Consider the following 20,868-nt stretch of genomic DNA (forward strand, 5'->3'; position numbering starts at 1 on the left):
AGAGGAATGGGGGCACTGTAGTTGGAAACAATAAATCACTTGGAAAGCACGGTCGAGTCTTAATACGGTGCCTTCTACCTCATCCTGCTGCATCTGCTCATACTGAACTAGAATTTATCATTGTTGGACCATGTAGATGTCATGTGTGCCTTCTAAATAGCCTAACATTTGCAATGAATGTTACAAGCAGTTTAATAGAAACACCAGTCACAAAGTTGTAATTTTTGGGGAATAAGAGAAAACAAACTTACACAGAGTCTTTAGGCTACAGAAAAAATCATTAGGGCCATGGAAAGTGCAGAAAAAGACAATTATGCAGACTTCTATTCAAGGCTCTTGATCTTATGACTGTACCTGGCCTCTAATCTTTGAGACAATTAAGTTTTCTAAACAAAACTCACAACTTGTTGAGAATAACCCCTTTAAGCATGATGATGTAACAAGAAGATCTCAGTGTAAATTAACAAATCATAGGCTAAAACTGCTGGAGAAGATGCTTCATTATATGGGTATGACAAATCTGAGAAATATTTAAAAGATTATGAACTAGAAGAATTTATACTTCATTTAAAAAAGGACCTAGCACGTAAGTATTTTTACAGTTTAGAAGAATTTATGACTGATTGTCACAATAACTATGTTTGATGTTTTTTTCTGTTTAATGCTAAAAAGTACTTTAAGTAAATATTTATGTTTAATTTTACTTTATTTTCAATACGATTATAATAAATCATTTTGTGGTACTTAGAATTATAAAACAGCTCTAACTTGTTCTGCATACTTACAATTAGAAATTAGCTTGAAAATGAGAAGTCAACTACATCACAATCATTTGATTGTATATGACATGTTCTGTGACATTAAATTTTCTCTTCTATTCTACAAATCATATTAAGGTAGTTTGTCACTGAGCTTTTATCTATGAATATGTTTGGTCAAGTTAGCATAACAAATGCAGGCATGGCACACAGTTTGTAGACATTGTGGAAACATCAATGTTGTCATAATGTATAATGAAAAAGTGTTGAATGTCATGATATTCTGATATAACAGTAATAAATGAATGGATGCATGCTTCTTAACCACACAGTATTCATTTCTGAAATTCGAACTTGGGATATGCAACCAATATGTCAATTATTTATTTTTAGCAAGCTAAATTTTCAATGAGGATGCAAAAAACAGTTGAGTATTAGAAATGTTTATTTTATGTCGCATTTTTTCTGATATTTAGTTGCACTGTGTTAGCACTTCCAGGCCTAGAGTAGTGCACTTGTACTTAAGAACAGTAAGTAATATTTTCCAATGTTCTACTGCAAGTGTTTATGCATTATTGAGAGGTGGGTGGTCACAAAAGTTATGGATGAGCACAAAAAATATATATATTGAAATTTCATTTATAGATCTAGGCACTCCATTTGCATCTTATAGTAAACAATAATACACACAGAAGTAACACTTTTCAGTACCAATGGAGGTGGTCCTACCATTCATTTTGTAAGAGCATGCGTACTTGATCTTCACTTGGGCAACTGTGATTTGTAGCTATTCATTTGTAGATGAGAATACCTTAAAATGTGTTGCATTAGTGAAAGTGATATGATATGACTCCTTAAAAACAGTGATCAAACTCCATTACTAATTAATTTTTATTTGAATTTTAAGTTACATAGTGATGACTACAACAAAAATGTTTTTTATTTAATTTACTTCTTTTTAGCAGTAATTTTCTCTAATTCAGGTAATTCATCCCAGGTGATATGCAGCTTGTAATTTGGTAGCAGTGCTGTATGTAGAAGTGGTAAATAGCGCAAGTATACCTTACAGAAATAAATAAGTGCCAGGCGACATTCATGTGGTTCAAATATTTCTGCACTTTTTGGTGGACGCTGAAACATACAAGCATAAGTAAAGGAATCAAACATCTATTAAGAAAGTTTAGGCTATACAATTACTCTATAAAATTTTTACAGATGAGTTTTTCTGGTGTTAGGAACACAAAACAAACAAATCAGAGGAAGCAAACTGAAGATCTTCACAAAAAACAAATTAGAAGTTTTTTAAGGAAACCATTTCCATAAATTAACTTACTATTTACATTCTGAAGTGGGGTGTGTCTGTTAGCACTCTAGAAAAAGATGCTTACTAGAAATAAGGGTCCACCATTTGCTATGTAATAACTCTTAGTCTGCTACTAAATCAATAAACTTACATGATTTTTATGTTGTAGAGGAACTTCTTTAGAGAGGCAGAAGTTTTTCTGAAAGTAATTCCTTTTTGGAAAACAATGTAAGAGAATAATATGAAGTATTTGTGCATGTAATAAAATCATGCCATATGGTTTTGCAATAGTGTAAACTATTTTAAGTTTAGTTTAACATTTTAAGACATCTTATTGATATGGACACCTCTTCTTTTGTTGTGTAACTAAAGCTCTTAACATGAATGAAACCTTCCCCATTATAGTTTTTTTGTCTATATAGTGAGAGAAGTCCATAGAGAATCACAGAAATTTCCATTAATAAACTCTTCTTATTTCACTCAGTGCTAACATTAATGGAAATATGAGGGGCATTCAATAAGTAATGCAATCCGTTTTTCCACAGCAATTTTGGGCTTAAAGAATGCAGAATTTATTGTAGAACACTGTGGAATATTCCTGTTTCAGCCCCTTTAGTTTCATGAAGTTTCAGTGAGTTTCAGCACTCTGCATGACCTTCAAAATGGCGTCTGTAATGTAGGTGGGGCCTAAGCAGAGAGCTGTCATTGAGTTTCTTTTGGCAGAAAACCAGAGCATCACAGATTCTTGTAGGCACTTGTGGAATGTTTACAGAGACCTGGCATTGAAGAAAAGTAAGGTTAGTCATTGGGTGAGATGTCTATCATCATCACCAAAAGGTTGCATGAACCTGTCTGATGCACGCCAGTGGGTCATACACAGCTGGGACTGCTGCAATGTTGGAATGTTTGGATACTCTAATTCAAGATGATCAATGGATTGCAATCAAACACCTTGCTGTGTACCCACTGGGTTCCTCAGTGTCTGACAGAAGACCTTAAAGAGCAATGAAGGAACATTTGTGCATGATTGCTTGTGTGTTATGAGGCTGAATGTGACAATTTTTTGTCGAACATTGTCACAGACAATGAAATATGGGTTCATCCCTTTGAACTTTAAACAAAATGGCAATATATGGAGTGGTACTGCACTACCTTTCCTCTGAAAAAGTAGTACAAATTCACAACCTCAACCAGAAAAGTCAGGGTGATGATCTTCTGGGACTCTGAAGGTGTTATTCTTTTTATTGTTACCCATCATGGTGCCATCAACTCTGGGGTGTATTTTGTTACCCTCAGGAGACTGAAGAAATGGCTTCAGAGTGTTTGTTGCCATAAAAATATAAATGAACTTCTTGTCCATGACAATGCAAGGCCTCACACAAGTCTATACACCTGACAGCGGCTCAAAAAACTTCATTGGACTGTTATTCTTCATACACTCTACAGCCCAGATCTTATCCCTTCTGACTTACATTTGTTTGATCCAATGGAGGATGCACTTCATGGGAAGCAATAAGTGGATGATAGAGAGGTTGTTGATGCAACAAGACGTTGGCACCAATGTTGACCAGAAGTTGGTACCACGAGTCATATTGCCCCTCAATAAGGTGGTGTAAGGTCATCACACTGTAGGCAAAAGAATGGGAAATACAGAAAAAACTAATACGCTTTCAGAAAGAAAATATTGCAGTACTTACTGAATACCCCTCATAGATGTAGGTTCCTTTGTAGCAGCAGAAGTGAAATTAATAATCCTAAAATTAATTTTAGTTTTAGAAGTGAGTACATTTTCCAACATAGCACATTTTCACAGAACATTTAGTATTGTTATCTAAACTGCAAGAAACAGACATTATTAAGCAAAAAGGGAGTTGGTTAATACTGCCACAAGTTGTGGTGCATGCAGTATGGGGCGCTGGTTAGTGTTGCTGACTGGCATGATGCAGCAATTATTTGTTACTTAGTATTTATCACTTCTGAGAAGTTCTAAGAATATATTTTGCCAATGCTTATATGTTCTGGAATATTCAAGGTTTGCATAATCAGCAGCACTCTCTATCCAAGAGTTTAGTGTTGTTATGGATGTATGTTTATGTTAAAAAAAAAAAAAAAATGCTTTCAGTGCCAATGCTACATTTCAGTTTCCTTGCTTTCTATTACACAGTAATGCTCTTTCCATATACACACTTATTCAGCTGCCATTGATACACAGTTAGAAGAAGCTTTGACTGCTGCTGAACAACTAAAAGTTGCTTCTCTACCTCTCCCCCCACCCCCCACCCTCCCACTATCTTTTTCTCTCTCTCTCTTTCCCTCTCTCTCTCCCTCTCTCTCTCTTTCCCTAACCTCCCACCTCACCCTCTTTTCTATATGAATACTAGAAAACAAATAAACACAATGATTTAAAAAAATACATTAATTAAAAGCCCACCCAACAGACAGTTTCAGAAGAGAACTGGCCTGTAAACTCATTGTTCACTTGACTGTTAGTGGCAGTTTCAGCACTTCATTTGGGTGAGCAAGATCCAGGATAAAGCCTATAATAAAAAGCCACTTCTGTAACCAACTTGTGCACCGTCCTATCTGAAACTACATATGAACCTGAATCAGTGAGAAACTTTTTTACTGCTTGGAAAACTTCAGTATTCTGTACAAAGTTGAAGCAAGTAGGGAAAAGAAAAGGGTTCTGTTCATTCGGCAGTTAGAGTAAACCAAATCAGCTATGGAGAAAGCAGAATATGCTTAGAAGGGGAACCATGTACCTGACACAATACCTGTGCAGGACTCACTGAAGATGATGATGATGAGACCATACAAACTGCAGCTGAGTGCGCATTACATAGTGAGCTGCTAATTGTAGCACACATTGAGACCAGAATATCTATTCTCTGAGTTATGGGGTGATATTTAGTCGGTTTTGGCAAAGAGACTTCACTTCCTTGTACCATTCTGATATAGCTCACAATAGGCAGTTAATACCCAATGGATTTCCACACAGATCAAAATAAAAATATGGCACAACCCGTAATACAAGGGCTGGAACTTAAATAGTAGCAGTTATTTATTTGCAACTGATGCAAAAGAGTTACATGTTTGAACCTGTTACTGTCCTTCAAAGTAATCACCGGCATTGTGTAGAACCTGTTGCCAGTGATGTGGAAGGCATAGTATGCCATTAGCAGAGCCTGTTCTGTTGATGGTGTGAATGGAGCAGTGTAGTGCCTGTCGAATCTATGGAACAGTTCTGAAGTGAATGCCATGAAGTGGTTCCTTCATTTTTGTAATCAAATCAAAGTCACAAGGACTTAAGTCTGGGGAGTATGGTTGATGGTACAGTACTTCGCAGTCCCATTGACCGAACAGAGCAGTCACAGCTTGCGCTGCATGCGCCCGTGCATTGTCGTGCAAAATGATGGGTGGGTTTTGCAGAAAGTGTTGCTGCTTCTTTCACAAAGTTGGTCACAGGTGATGCTACAAAAATGAACAGTAATAATGTGCATTGATGATCTGCTGTGGAGGAATGTAATGCATTAGGATAACATCATCACATTTGTGCAAGAGAATCATCATAACTTTAGACCACTGAATTAGCACCATCAACAGAACAACTACACCTTCCACATCACTGGCAATGTGTTTTACACATAACTGGTGACTACTTTGAAGCACAGTGACAGGTGCAAACATTCCTTTTTGCCTGCTTCATTTACTGCACAGTCATTGTAACATCACATTATGCCAAAAAGGTGCATATCATGCAGGAAAAATCCATACAACAAATTACCAAGATCAAGTTTGTTAAAAAAGTTTAAATTATGTACGTTTGATGTTTGAAAAACCAATAGATAAAAAGGTTTTTTGTCCAATATCCTGAGTATGATATGTTTACTGAAAAATAAAATTTATATGGACAAATAAATAAACACCTAGTGAGGTACTGGGGCTGATAAACAAGGTAAGAGCCTACGGAATATAAGACCAGCTGTGTGGGTGGATTGAAGAGTTTTTAGCAAACAGAGCACAGCATGCTGTTCTCAATGGAGAGACTTTTACAGACATTAAAGTAACCTCTGGCATGCCACAGGAGAGTGTTATGGGACCATTGCTTTTCATAATATTTATAAATGACCTAGTAGATAGTGTTGAAAGTTCCATGTGTCTTTTCGCGGATGATGCTGTAGTATACAGAGAAGTTACAGCATTAGAAAATTGTAATGAAATGCAGGAAGATCTGCAGTGGATAGGCACTTGGTATAGAGGGTGGCAACTGACCCATAACATAGACAAATGTAATGTATTGTGAATACATAGAAAGAAGGATCCTTTATTTTATGATTATATGATAGTGGAACAAACACTGGTAGCAGTTACATCTGTAAAATATGTGGGAGTATGCGTGCAGAATGATTTGAAGTGGAATGATCATATAAAATTAATTTTTGGTAAGGCGGGTGCCAGGTTGAGATTCATTGGGAGAGTCCTTAGAAAATGTAGTTCATCAACAAATTAGGTGGCTTACAAGACACTCGTTCGACCTATACTTGAGTATTGCTCATCAGTGTGGGATCCATACCAGATCAGGTTGACAGAGGAGATAGAGAAGATCCAAATAATAGCGGTATGTTTTGTCACAGGGTTATTTGGTAAGTGTGATAGCGTTACAGAGATGTTTAGCAAACTGAAGTGGCAGACTCTGCAAGAGAGGCGCTCTGCATCGCGGTGTAGCTTGCTGTCCAGGTTTCGAGAGGGTGCGTTTCTGGATGAGGTATCGGATATATTGCTTCCCCCTACTTATACTACCTGAGGAGATCATGAACGTAAAATTAGAGAGATTTGAGCGTGCACGGAGGCCTTCCGGCAGTAGTTCTTCCCGCTAACCATACGCGACTGGAATGGGAAGGGAGGTAATGACAGTGGCATGTAAAGTGCCCTCCGCCACACACTGTTGGGTGGCTTGCAGAGTGTAAATGTAGATGTAGATGTAGAACTGACTCCAGGATGGATGTCCCTCTGTCTGTCAGTTAATAGCTGAAATAGCTCATGAAAGCTCTTACTCACACAAGTTTGCAAGTCCTTACCAGCCCACCCAGCTGAGTTAGGTGCATATTTCAGGACCTCAACTTTCACATTATATGCCTGTTGAAGACATGACTGAACCTGAGTATTACTTCCAGGTCTGTAGGTGTTGATGGTTGTATTTTTCTGAGATGTTGCAGGTGATACAGACAAAGGAGTTGTGCCCCAGCACCTATATGTGCAAATTTGTTCACCAAAGCTGTACTCACCCTAAAACCAAACAGAATATGCCTAAATACATGTTCATTGAGATTAAACTCTTGAATAGAAAGTCTTTCACTTGGGTAATATACAATACACTAGAGAACAAACCACAAATGCTTGAATATATCTTGGCTTATACCTGACTTCTACAATATTTCTTGGCAGACAACAGCAAGAAATAACTTTAACATAAATAATGAAGTGATTATCTTCATTAAAATACTGAGTAATTTATATGATAAACACATTCTTCTAAAAACAGTAAGAGTAAGGAGAAAATCTGCACCTTGTCTTGCAGATAAACTGATACACATTATGAGTGTCAGAGATGCAACACACAGGACCTACAAAAGGCATCTGACCTCTGATAATTACCTATACACAACTAGGCAGCTGAATTAGGAAATCAATGACAAGTGCAAAACTTAGGTATTCCCACTAGCTAACTGAGGACTGTCACAGACCTGTCATCCTGTGTAGGAATCTATGAGGTTTAAGAACAGGCAAACCCAAATCTGCAGCTGAAACTCTAGTTTCTATTAAGGATGTAAATGAGTATTTTACCATGCCAATAAGTTTACTCAAGCAACACACAAGAGGGCAAAACAATGAGTCCCTTCAAGTACTTGTGTGATCCTAAAAGTAACGTCTCTAAGTTTTTTAAATCTAAATAAATATTAATTCACAGTAAATATATTAAAAACAAAGATTCCAAGACTTACCATGACTTACAATGAATAAAACACACACACAGAATTTCGAGCTTTCACAACCAGCAGCTGCTTCGTCAGGAAAGAAGGAAGGAAAAGGAAAGATGAAAGGATGTGGGTTTTAAGGGAGAGGGTAAGGAGTCATTCCAATTCCGGGAGTGGAAAGACTTACCTTAGGGGGAAAAAAGGATAGGTATATACTCGCGCACACACACATACACACATATCCATCCATACATACACAGACACAAGCAGACATATTTAAAGGCAAAGAGTAAGGGCAGTGACATGTATACAAAATGTATACAAAATATTCAAGAAAACATTTACTTTTACAATATGGCGAGGACTATGAGGAAAATCTTGTCCACTTGTGACTTGTGTCAGAGAGTCAAGGTAACCAATCAAACGAGTAGAGGTCAGCTGCAAAATATACTTCCAAAACAGCAGCTTGATGTTGTAGCAATTGACTTGTATGGGCGACTGCCAACCACTAGAGGAGGCTTTATGTATGTTTTTGTAGTGGTGGAGTTATTTTCCAAATTTATTAAGTTGTACCCATTGAGGAATGCTACTAGCAAAAACATTATTTCATGTTTTACCCATGACTATTTTAAATGTGTAGGTGTACCCAAGGCATTTCTTAGTGACAACAGATCACAGTTTACATCAAAAAGTTGGGAAACATTTATACATAGAGAGGAGATCAACCACATACTTATTTCAGCTTATCACCCATCCAGCAACCCAGCCGAAAGATACATGCGTGAAATTGGGAGATTATTTAGGACTTACTGTCATACTGACCACAACACTAGGATACATTACATTAGCAAACTTGAAGATGTGATGAATAGCTTACAGCACAGTTCAACAGGATTCTCTTCACATGAGATACTTCATGATAAAGAGCCACCAAATCTTATTAGTGAATTGATTGAGTTTCCAGCATGTAACAGCTTGTCAAAAGAAGAAAGAGAGGAGATAGTAAGAAACAACATGAAAAACCAAGGGGAAATTAGGAAAAGTAGACATGATAAGAGGGGGAAAATGTGCGAGTTTAATGTGGGAGATTTAGTCCTAGTGAAAACAGTAGAAAAGTCAAAATCATTGTGTGGGGAACTTAAGAAATTCTTTGATATTTATATAGGACCATTTGTGATTTCTGAGAACCCACATCCAAATGCCTATAGGTTGATCTATCCTGAATCTAGAAAACTTTTTGATCTACATAACATCATAGAGTTGAAGCATTATAAAAGTCCAAGCTAAGTTTACAGTGTCACAATTTTGAAAACTTGGGACTCTGTCTTGATCTGTATCTTTGCTGTTTAATCTTGCATTTTGCTTTGTATATATTTATGGTTATTACAATGAATATCTTATGCTCTTGCCTTGCACGATGAGTGCAAAACTTAATTGTTTCTTTATACTCATGTGATTTGAAAATACAAATTTTTAATCTTAGTATCATTGTGTTAGTGTAAGTTGATAAGGCCATACTTCATCTGTTTGAATATGGCTATGTTGTGCTCAAAAGAGCTTATTCATTTAGACATTATGCTTAATATCTTTGTTATTGATATTTATTATACACAGTGTAAACTGTTTGTAACATTTTGTTACTGAAGATCCTTTATGAACCAGACCTTATGAGTAACTGACCAACACACTCTTATGCTAAGTATTTGTGTTGGGGAGAGAAGTTTTCATGTTTCTATTCTTGTTTGTGCTTATGGAGCTTTAACTTTTGTATTATCATTTTTATTGCATAACTTTGTCTTGTCCAATAACTATGGACTTTTAACGCAGTATTGGGCCATGTTGCTTCAAGACAGATCACTAGTCTTATCGTGTTTGAAAACATGTGCACTGTGCACATAAGTAGATACCTGGACAGGCATTTATTCTTGAACCTGTGAAACAATTATCATTTCTGTGAGAAACTTACCTGAACTATAGTTTTAGAACACTTATATGTGCTATATATTGTTTTTCTTGTTGAGGCATAACTCACAAAATATGAGTACTTAAGTATAATAATTTGTACCATTGCCTGTTGTGAGGCTTATCTACTATTACCTCAAGTATATATGGATTTAATAGGATACCATACCCTTTAGAAATGTACATTTTGATTTACTGATACCTAACATAAAAACACAATGATAGGACTGGAGAGAAATAACAGTAGATGAGATTTTTCAGTGGTAAACTTTTATTCATGTATCCTTTTTATGTAATATTTAAATTTCTTTATGCCTTGCGTTATTACTTAGTCAAAATTCTGGAGGTGTGACATTTGTTCTATACCACTGAGACATCTCTTTCGAAACTTACCTTGCCACTGACAATGTTGTGTCTGTAATACACAAACACTTAGGTAATTTTGTCAAGATTTGATTTTGAGATCTATGAAATAACTGTGAAAGCAGTCTATATATGATAAAACTGTACACTCTAAATGACATTAGAAATCTGGAATTAATCACTTGCTGAAGATATACATTGAAACTGCAGATATCAAAATGCTGACAATTTCACTTACTTATCCACAAAGCTATGAAACTTCGGTTTTGTTGCGTGGTCAGATCAGTATGGGTTAATTGAATGGGGAGTAGACGTCATGTCTTATGACATAGGCAACTACACTAACCACAAATTTACACTGGTAAAGTGAGTTATATGCTACAATATGGATATGTGACTGCGAGAAGTTATGACCAGAGTAACCTGTCTTTACTACAAACTGTGTGAGTTGAAGTATGAGGATGAAAAACTGCAATTAATCTTGAATGAACCAGCGTTCATACTCTAATAGTGATGGTGATCCTGTTTTGTCAAAGTTGTGTATACTATGTGGTTCTCATGGAGACACATAGACACCATGTGCCTTGGTACTGGTTGGAGTTCTGCATACTATTTAGTCTTGCATCCTGTGCATATGACCATGATTGATTGAAGGCTGAGTATTGGTGGCAGAAGGTGGATGATTCTGCAATATAATTAACTAATCTACATGTTTTATGTGGCAAAGGAACTGGGTATGGAGAGAGGACTACACACTGTACATAGATGTACACTTTACATGATTACACATTGCCTGTGCCATGAGTAGAGGGAATTTTCATATATATGTATTTATATTTTCTTTGAATTTCAGGATTAGAAGTGTGTTTGCTATTTTATTATCTTATATTGAAAAACTGATCTGACCAAGCAATTGCTAGCTTCTGTTCTGCTCAGTTGAGAAAACAACAACACTTTGATGTGGATGGAGCTCTGTATCTCTGCAGATTTATGTTTTACTGACTAACTCTGAAAGAAATTGATCTTGTATAGAAACACAATATGAGATAAGGGTAGGTTGGATGAGTGTCAGCATGGAGTGGATTAGGATTAGAGGATAAAGTACATGCAGGAACTGACAAACACAAAACTTTGTGTAGTATTTACATGTATTCACTTTATTACTATTTAATTTATATTTGTGAGAAAAGTATTTTCCCACTACATTTGACAGGGTTTACAGATTCCCATTGCAATGCCGCCTCTGAATTTGTACATTTGAATTATTTTATACATATGTACAAGTGAAGCATGATACCACTGATGATGGCTGGGTTAACATGATCCCATTGCACTGCCATTTCTAAACTCTCACTTTTTAGCTATTTTACATTACATTATGGGAAACTTATTGATATGAGGATGCTGAGACGCTTATTTAACTGAGATTGTTCAAATGATACTCTTTACATAAAAAAATATTAGCCAGATATTTCTCAGTAGATGTGTGAACTAAATTGAAAATAACCTATTTAGCTGATGTTAAAACCAAGTCGATATAAGACCACATTTATATCTTTTATGTCTTACTTTTAGTGTCTAATATATTTGTACAATCATTATATAAATATGTAAGTGAACTCTGGTAATCAAACCCAGTATGGTAGGGAAGAGGCATCCTGGGTGAGATACCAATGTATTTATATGTGACTAATTAAGTGTTGTATGATTTCAGAAAAATTACCATGATATAATTTGACAGATGAGGCGATTAAGGGGACAAATTGAAGAGGAGAAGACCAGCAGAAAGAGATGAGAAGACAACTATTGAAGATTACATTAATTACAAGAAAGGAAAAAAAAAAAAAAAAAAAAAAAAAAAAAAAAGACAGTGGTTCGTTGCTTTGCGTATCTGTCGAGATCTCTTGCAAAATACTTTTGCATGAAATCTCAAGGGGTGTGTGTAATGTAACGGACTATTGAAGAGTGCGATACCACCCTTATAGTCGCATCTGCCCTTGCAGGGTCAGTGCTCCAATTTCATTTCTATGATTTTTTTAATTTAATGTTATTGTATGTAGTATTTAATTTTGCCCAAATCTTTTTTATTATATTATTCTATAATGTGAACTTTATTTGTTTATTTCTGGAGAATACGTTGGCACCAGTGTGAGCCAAAGACATTTGTGTGTGAAAGGTAGAGAGTCGGACATTGTTAAGGTGACTGTTGGAGTGAGTTAGTTGGACGGTAGTGGGGAGAGCGTGTTTTTTGTGAGGTGGACTGTTGATGGGAGTACGGAAGAAGTCTGTCGTCTTATATCGAGAGTATCTATAAATAGTATGTGATATGAAGATGGAAATTATTGTGACAAAGTTAAATTAATAAAAATGAAGAATCAATAGTAAAACAAAAAGTGAGTACCAGTTTTCATTAGCACACAAAGGCCCGGACCTAATATTAACAATGTTAGATGGATGGAAAGCACCATGGTGAGAATCAAGACAATGAGACCAAATTCAGCATCTAAAGGTAAGGTATTTTAATTAGTTTTAGTATTCTGTGATGTATCATTCTTTTGTCTAAATATTAAGCTTAACATCATCTGTTGTAGATACAGACCACCCAAGCTGGAGGGGTGTCATCAATTGATCATCATAATCTCAGGGTATGAAATAGCATTTAAATGAATTGAAAGTTTGTCACTTGATATTTGATTTTCACCCCGGACGAAAGAGGGTACATTACAAGATATTCTCTCTTTCTGTGTTCTAACCTTATGCAACATATTTCATTGAGAGGCACAGCAAGGATCTTATACTGTAGGAAGCTCTTCCTGGACTTCAGCTGTTAAGAAGGAGAAGTGTCCCCATGTAATGTGTGGGTATAGTTCTGCTCCACTTTAAGCTTCTACTTATTAGCAGCCTTTTATCTTTATATGGTGGGCAGGCATGTTGCAGAGAAGTAATAAAGTTTATCTGTGGGGGTTGCCTTGAAGCAACCTATAATCAGCCTTATTTAGTGCTGTATCCTTGTATCTCAAATACAATTATCTATACCAGAAAGTAAAAGCATATTCCACAGCAGTGAAATGTGGTGCCATTGGGAAATACATAGATTGTAGAAGGCTGTGAGACCCATTCTGCCCCTGGCTTTCTGTGAATCATATTGTTTTGTTTTAAAATTTTGAATTTAATGGTACTGTTAAGAGTTAGTCCCAGATGTTTTGGAGTATGACAGTACTATAATCAATTTTCTTACGGAGGGTATTTGTCAGTTTTCTCTCCAAAGAGTTAAACCTTTTACACTATGTAGCAAGGGTTAGGCAAGTACCAGACAGGAGCTCCTTACATTTTGTGTCAGCAGTTGGTTGTTGGTGTAGGTGTCAAAAAGTAATGGGGCAAAAACACTTCCCTGGGTTAGGCTGTCCTTCTGTGTCCTCCAGCTACTATGCTGCACTTGAAAATCAATGGAAAACTTATAATTCTGCAGAAAAGTAGAGAGTAACCAAGTGAGTTTCAAATTTATCCTGTATGAATTGAGTGAGATTCAAGAACTGCTCTGTACAGCTTTTCCCAGGTTGAAACATTGCTTACTCCTTAATAAGTAGTGGAACAGTTACAGATAGAAATCTATTTAAAATGAAGTGTAAACTAAAGGTTGTACTTCTGCATGAGGTGTGACAGAAAAGCAATTGGAATTTTTGCTTTTCTCATAGAATCTTTATTTATTCATCAACACCAGGTTTGCCCCTTTCAGTGTAATCACCTTCAGATATAGTATTCTTGTGCTAGAACTTTTTACTATCTTGGAAGCACTTTGGCAACTCACTTCTTTTTATGGTGTACAGCACCTTCAGTGATTTTGTTTTATTTCACCAGTGGTGGCAAAATGACATCCTTTCACGATTCTCTTCAACCCTGGAAACAGAACAAAGTCACTGGGGCTGTATCCAACGAATACATTGGTTGAGGCAACATAACAGTTTAGTTTTGTGTCAAAAATTTATGAACAAGCATCGAGATGTGAATGGGAGCATTATCATGATGCAGTTTCCACAAATGGTTTTGCCACAGTTCTGGTCATTTTCTTTGGGTTGCTTAATGCATACAGCACATAACTTCGAGGTAGTATTTCTCATTGACTATATGGCCACAAGGCAGGAACTCATGATGCACTATGACATTTTAATCAAAGAAAATAGTGGGAAGAACCTTCTGAGGTGGGTGAAATTGTTGAATTTTTTTTGGTCTTGGCTCTTCAGGCAGTTTGTATTGGCATGACTGGACTTGGTTCCGATGTCATACATGTATAGCTATTTTTTGTCAGCTGTTATAACTTTAGAAGTTCTGGATCATAGTTGACTTCACTCAGTAATTTCTGAACAATTTCTACGTGATGTCATTTTGGGTCCAAATTCAACAACTTTGGAAGAAACTTTGCTGCTTTACATTTCATATCCAAAAAATCTGAAAAAAATGCTTGGAATGAGCCAAAGAATATGCTGATATCATCAACAACCTCTCTGATGGTTATTTGGCAACTATCCAAAATCATTTTGTTTACCTAGTCACACTGCCAGCTAGGACATGCCAGGAGACTGTCATCTTCATCTTCTACATTTATACCACTCATAAACTGTTGTCTTACTCATAGTAGAGTCACCAAAAGGCACAGTCAACATTTACAATTTAGTGCTGCACTTTATTCCATTTTTAAAGCAAAATTAATGCAAGTTGTTTGATGCATCTTTTCCTAAAGTAAAAATTTGCAAAGTGCTTGATAATAGCTATAACCTTTTCAACTATCAACAATAAACTAAATATTTAAAACAAAAAATACCTAAAATATGTGCACCAACAAGATAAAAAAAACTGAAAATTGAATGTATAAAGCTTGTGAGATTAAGAAATTCACATTACTTTTTGATCATACCTCTTAATCCTATTTGCCACTTTATTCATCTTTAGAAGTAAGTGAAAACTGCTGAGAAAACCATAGCCCACTGATATTTATGTTGTTCAGTTATTTTGTCATGATAGAAGAAGATTATAACAAAATGTATTGGATTTGGAAATTAAAATTTAAAAGCAGTGAACAAGCCAATATTTAATATAAATTCATTCTAAAAGCATTTCAGAAAACAAAAAAATAGTAGATTGCTGTTCACCATATAGAGGCTATGCTGAGTGATGGACAGGCACAACTTAAATACTGTTATGCATTTTGGCTTTCAGCCAAGGGGCTCTTCTGAAGTAGAAAACACACACACATCCACACAAGCACATATCACAGCCATTCATGATCAATATCTCTGGTCAGACTGCAAAATGTATCTGCATCTGGCAATTTGGTTGACGGGGTAAGGAGGAGGCATAGGGTGGGGTCAGGGAGGAACGGCAAGGTAGGTGTGGTGGAAGTCATCATGTTACTTGTGGAAGCTTGCAGGAATGTGGTGGGGGCATTGTAGTTCTTCTAGATGCAGCTGGTTGGTTTCTGATGAACTTGGGGGAGGGGAGAGGGGGAAGGTGAGTGGGAAAGTAGAGAAGTAGAGACACCAGAAGAATACAAATGGATGTTTTGTCAGAAAAGAAAGCTCTGTAGTGCTGGAGTGGGAGCATGGATGGAGATAGGTATGTGTAGGACAGGGACTAGTGAAAGTTGAGGCCAAGATGCTTATAGGTATGTGGGATATACTGCAGTGGTCCACCTGTGTCTTGGCCACAATTTTCTGGTGGCGGTTCACATACAAAGCAGAACAGTTGTTCCAACTTACTTTTTAGATCATATGGCAGCTTTCATAATGTAGCACTGGGATAGGAGATGCCTCTGACTGGACTGAAGTAAATGGTGGTGGGAGGATGTATCGGTCAGATCTTGTGTCTAGGTCTATTGCAGAGAGGTGAGCCATGAGGCAAAGCCTTGAGTGCAGGGCTGGAGTAGGGATAGATAAGTATGTAACATAGGGGCGGTGGCATGGGGGGGGGGGGGGGGGGGGGGAGGCCTATGGAGGCTATAGCCTCCCCCACCCCACCCCCACCCCCATGCAGTATCACATTATACTGGATAAAATGAGTTCAGAAATCAGTTAATATATTACTCCACCAGATTCAATCATTTTTATTAATAATTATGTAGCAATATAGGTTACACTGTGTTTCAAACACATTTTAACAAAAGAATAAGAGTGGGAAATAGCTTACTATCAAAACCAATAAATATCATTTTACTTAAAATAGGTGTCTTACTATATATTAAAACACATTATTCATCCTGAACTCCAAAACAGTTATTAAAAACTACTGTAAGCTACACTAAATTTTATCAGTTTGTCAGTAGTTAAGCGATATTCCATCCCACCCCCTACCCCCACCCACCCCATTAGCCCACCCCTTGACCAACTTCTAGAATCGCCCCTGTTTCCGAGCATGATTAAAGGTATCAAAATCCTATTGGCATATACAGTTCAGTTACTCCAGTCCTGGATGGTACTGAATCTTTAGTGGAGTCATCCTTTATGGCTGGCTGTTGGGAATGTTGGAGGTGTGAGGTGATTGGAGGTACAAAGCATGGGATTTGTGTTTATGTACAAAGTTGGAGAGTAATTTCAGTCTGTGAAGGCCTCAGCGAGACCCTTGGTATATTCGGGCAGGGACTGCTCATCACTACAGATGTGATGACCATGATTGGCCAGGGTAGATGGAAGAAACTTCTAGATATGGAATGGGTGGCAGCTGTCAAAGTGGAGGTATTGCAGGTAGTTGGTTGGTACTAATGTGGCTATCCTGATAGTGAAGATCAAAACTGAGCAAGGTAACTTGGTAGGTTGAGGAGGATGAGGTGAAGTGAATGGGAGAGAAGGTGTTGTGGTTGTGGAAGACTGTGGATAAGGTGTCCACACCCTCAGACCAAATCACTGAGAATATCATCCATGAATTTGAACTGGGTAGGAGATCTGAGATTTTGGGTGATTAGGAAGGATTCCTTTAGAAGGTTTATCAATAGTTGGCATGGGATCATGCCATGAAAGTGCCCATTGCTGTGCCATGAATTTGTTTGTAAGTTATACTTTCAGAGGGGATGCAATTTTGAGTGAGAATATTGTTAGCCATGGTGGACAGGAAGAAGATTGTGGGTTTGGAGAAAGTTGGGCATTGGGAAAGGTAATTTTCAATAGTGGTAAAGCCATGGACTTTGGGGATATTAGTGTGTAGTGAGGTGGCATCAACAGTAATGAGCAGGGCACCATGTAGTAAAGGAACAGGAACTGTGGAGAGTCAGTGGAGGAAATGGTTAGCGTCTTTTACTCAGGAGGCAGTTTACAGATAACAGTCTGAAAATGTTGGTCCACAAAAGCAGAGATTCTTTCCATGGGGTTGCAGTAACTGACAATGTATGGCACCACATGGCATCATAACTGGCCACCTATCTATCCTCTTCCCTATTCCCACTCCAGTACTGGACAGCCTTCTATTCCCTTTCTCTAGTTCTTTCCTTTTATAATCCCCTTCCATGACCCACACACTTCTATCCATCCCACTCATCACCCTGTGTCCCCTCCTTACTTCACCATCTACACCAGTTTGCTGCCAGATTGTTGGACATTCAGATGCAGATGAAGTTCTCAATTTGGCTGCAGTAGCCACAGACAGTTTTCATGTGTGTGCTGATAGCTAAAATACATACATATTTTCATTGTGCTTATCTGTGACTCAGTATTTCCTCTATATTTATTTATTTATTTATTTAACCTGGCAAGATTAGGGCCATCAGGCCCTCTCTTACAACTAACCAGGCATTCTACTTATTTTACATTCATATGTTTCAGTAGGCATTACAAAAAGTGAAATAAACAATTAGAAAGGTACATCTGGAAAAATACATTATTGAAGAGAAAGATTTTAGATAGGAGTGCTGGCAGCAGGGAGTATGAGGGAGACTCATGGTGAAGGGAGGAGAAGAATAGAGAGACATGATGAAACATAATTAAGAAAATATAAAGGAAAAGAAGATTTCATGGCTAATAGAGATAGATGATGAGGAAGGCATCTCAGGAGCAAGATAGGAGACGCTAGCTTTGCTATTTGACAGATGAGAGGATTGGCCTCGTACATTAATTTTGTGGAGAACTTTATGAGGATGATAGTAGGAAATGCTTCAACTTCTTCTTAAAAGCAGCAGGTGATTGAATTTTCCTCAAGGCAAGGGGCAGTTTGTTCCATATATAGCTATATGGTGCATACTAGTTTACACTTTCCATAATATCCTTTTCACAATACTGCTGTTATTGTATTCTATACATTCCAGTGTTTGATTTTGCCTAATGGTTTTTCTTGCATGCCACAACCAAGTACTGTTTTCCTTTGTTACTATTCTCTAACACACTACTTTAGCCAGGACTAATGGACTACACTGTGTCAATGGTCTCGTCTGTGCACAATACATAGTTTCTAATTGTGCATATTGTTGCGTCAGCATCTAATGTTCCTCATTCTTCCTACCAGTATAATTATTCCTACCTTCAAATTGCTGACGCTTCTTCCCTTACTCTTGTGTATTTTTGTGTTATTTTCCATAAATTCCTATGTTACATGAACCTGTTGACCTCTAACTTACCAGCTCCCTCCTGTCTCTTCCCTTATTCCCGCAGGCACTTAATGACCTCACCTAAGCTATTTACACCTGCTGTCTCCTCTCTTCACACATATCCACCCCCTGACCTGAATCACACTATTATTATCTTTTATTTATTTTTCTGTTTGTTTTCATTGTGTTTTCATGTTAATTTGAGTTCATTTTTACTTATTTCACTTTAGATGCTGTTTCTCAGATTTCATCATTTTCTCCATACATCATACAGTCCATCCTTTTGTGAGTCTTCCTTATGTATTTTAACATATTTTACATAATTTTACACATTTTTATTCTTCAATATGGACCCATGCTCTCTCCATCTGTGATAATTTAGAAAAATTTCCCTGTTCCTAGCCAGAACCCAGTCACACGTAGTGACCCTGCATTGTTGTCTAGTCCATGGAATCCCCCTCCCCCAATTTGTATGACCATCAAATTATCAATATCTGGCTGCAACACCTCTTTCCTCAATGACCTGTATCTTTTCAAAGTCTGACAATCCACAGCCCTCAACAACCTAATCCTGCAAAAACATGAAAATCAGACCCAAACCTCCTTGCAACATATTCTGTCCACCCATAAAGTTCTCTTGCTCTACAATTCCACATTCTTTCATCCCATCTCTCACTTAGAAACTTTTGATCTCCAGCAACTAGAGCAGCATGCACAATGCTACCTCAAAAATCACTCCAACCTTTTCACCTCCTTCTCTCACCTTTGACTACCACAATCCACCACCCTGACAAGAGCCTCAAAACCACATCACTTCATAGCTGATAAACCTTATCTCACAGACCTACTGCATTTAACACACCCTCAAGAATTCCCTCCTAACATCCAGAAGGAACACAGAACCTAATCAGACCCAAAACAAATCATGAACTTTTCTTCCAAAAGCCTTAGTCACACAGATGTAACAGTCCTTTCCGAAGGCCTTACCTTTTACAGCACTACCAGTTTAATCATTATGGACTTATTAAAGATCTTCTCTCCTTCTCATGGTCTCAATAGTGGAAAAGACATTTTTTCACCAGCTCTACCTATCAGACTTAACATAATTAAAGTACTGAATACCGCTTTACGCACTTCACTGTTCCACCCAACCATTATTCATCCCCACTGTCCCTGCTAACATTCCACAATTTGTTTACGTGTTTCATCAACACTTTCCCCAAATCCTTCAACATGGGAAACAACCTTACATGCACAGAAAGAATTCTGACCCACCTCCTAAAAACTGTTTCTTACATTATAGTACTACCCACTGTGGTTTTAAACTTCAGGGATTACCTGGTGGAGTTTTTCCACCAGTTCCCAGATTCATCCAATTACAAATGCTGCCATTAATGACCCAATTCCAGCAGTACAAGAGGATCTTCAGTCCCTCCTCAGGATTCAATAAGTTGTTGTAAAACCCTGCATTTTAAGCCATGCTGCCTCTAGTGCCATTCATAATTGTGAAGGTGTTGCCAGTGCAGGATTTCATGTGAACTGATCTCTCAATTATGTCTCATAAATGTTCAATGGGATTCACGTCAGGTGATCTGGGTGACCAAAATTGTCCAAAATGTTCCTCAAACCAATAATGAAGAATTTTTGTCCAGTGACATGACATCATTGTTTGGGAGCATGAAGTCTACAAATGGGTGCAAATGGTCTTCAAGTAGCCAAACATAAATATTTCCAATCAATGACTAGTTCATTTGGACCAGAGGACACAGTAAAATCCATGTGTGTGTGTGCGAGTGTTTACCTGTCCTTTTTTCCCCTTAAGGTAAGTCTTTCTGCTCCCAGGATAGGAATGACTCCTTACCCTCTCCCTTAAAAACCACATCCTTTTGTCTTTCCCTCTCCTCCCCTCTTTCCTGAAGAAGCAACTGTTGGTTGTGAAAGCTT

The 20,868-nt window shown here is 37.3% G+C and overlaps 1 protein-coding gene across 1 annotated transcript in view; it reads right to left on the bottom strand.

The window, feature by feature from the left end:
* Positions 1–1,631: 1,631 nt before the first annotated feature.
* The window catches only part of LOC126268036 (cilia- and flagella-associated protein 119-like), a 234,358-nt gene continuing 215,121 nt past the window's right edge, over positions 1,632–20,868 (bottom strand). Inside the window, exon 4 of the mRNA XM_049973459.1 lies at positions 1,632–1,889. Coding sequence (XP_049829416.1) covers positions 1,707–1,889 — 183 coding nt within the window. The 3' untranslated portion in view covers positions 1,632–1,706. The remainder of the gene's footprint in view (positions 1,890–20,868) is intronic.

Source organism: Schistocerca gregaria, chromosome 4 (assembly GCF_023897955.1).
Source record: "Schistocerca gregaria isolate iqSchGreg1 chromosome 4, iqSchGreg1.2, whole genome shotgun sequence".
Classification (NCBI taxonomy): Eukaryota; Metazoa; Arthropoda; class Insecta; order Orthoptera; family Acrididae; genus Schistocerca; species Schistocerca gregaria.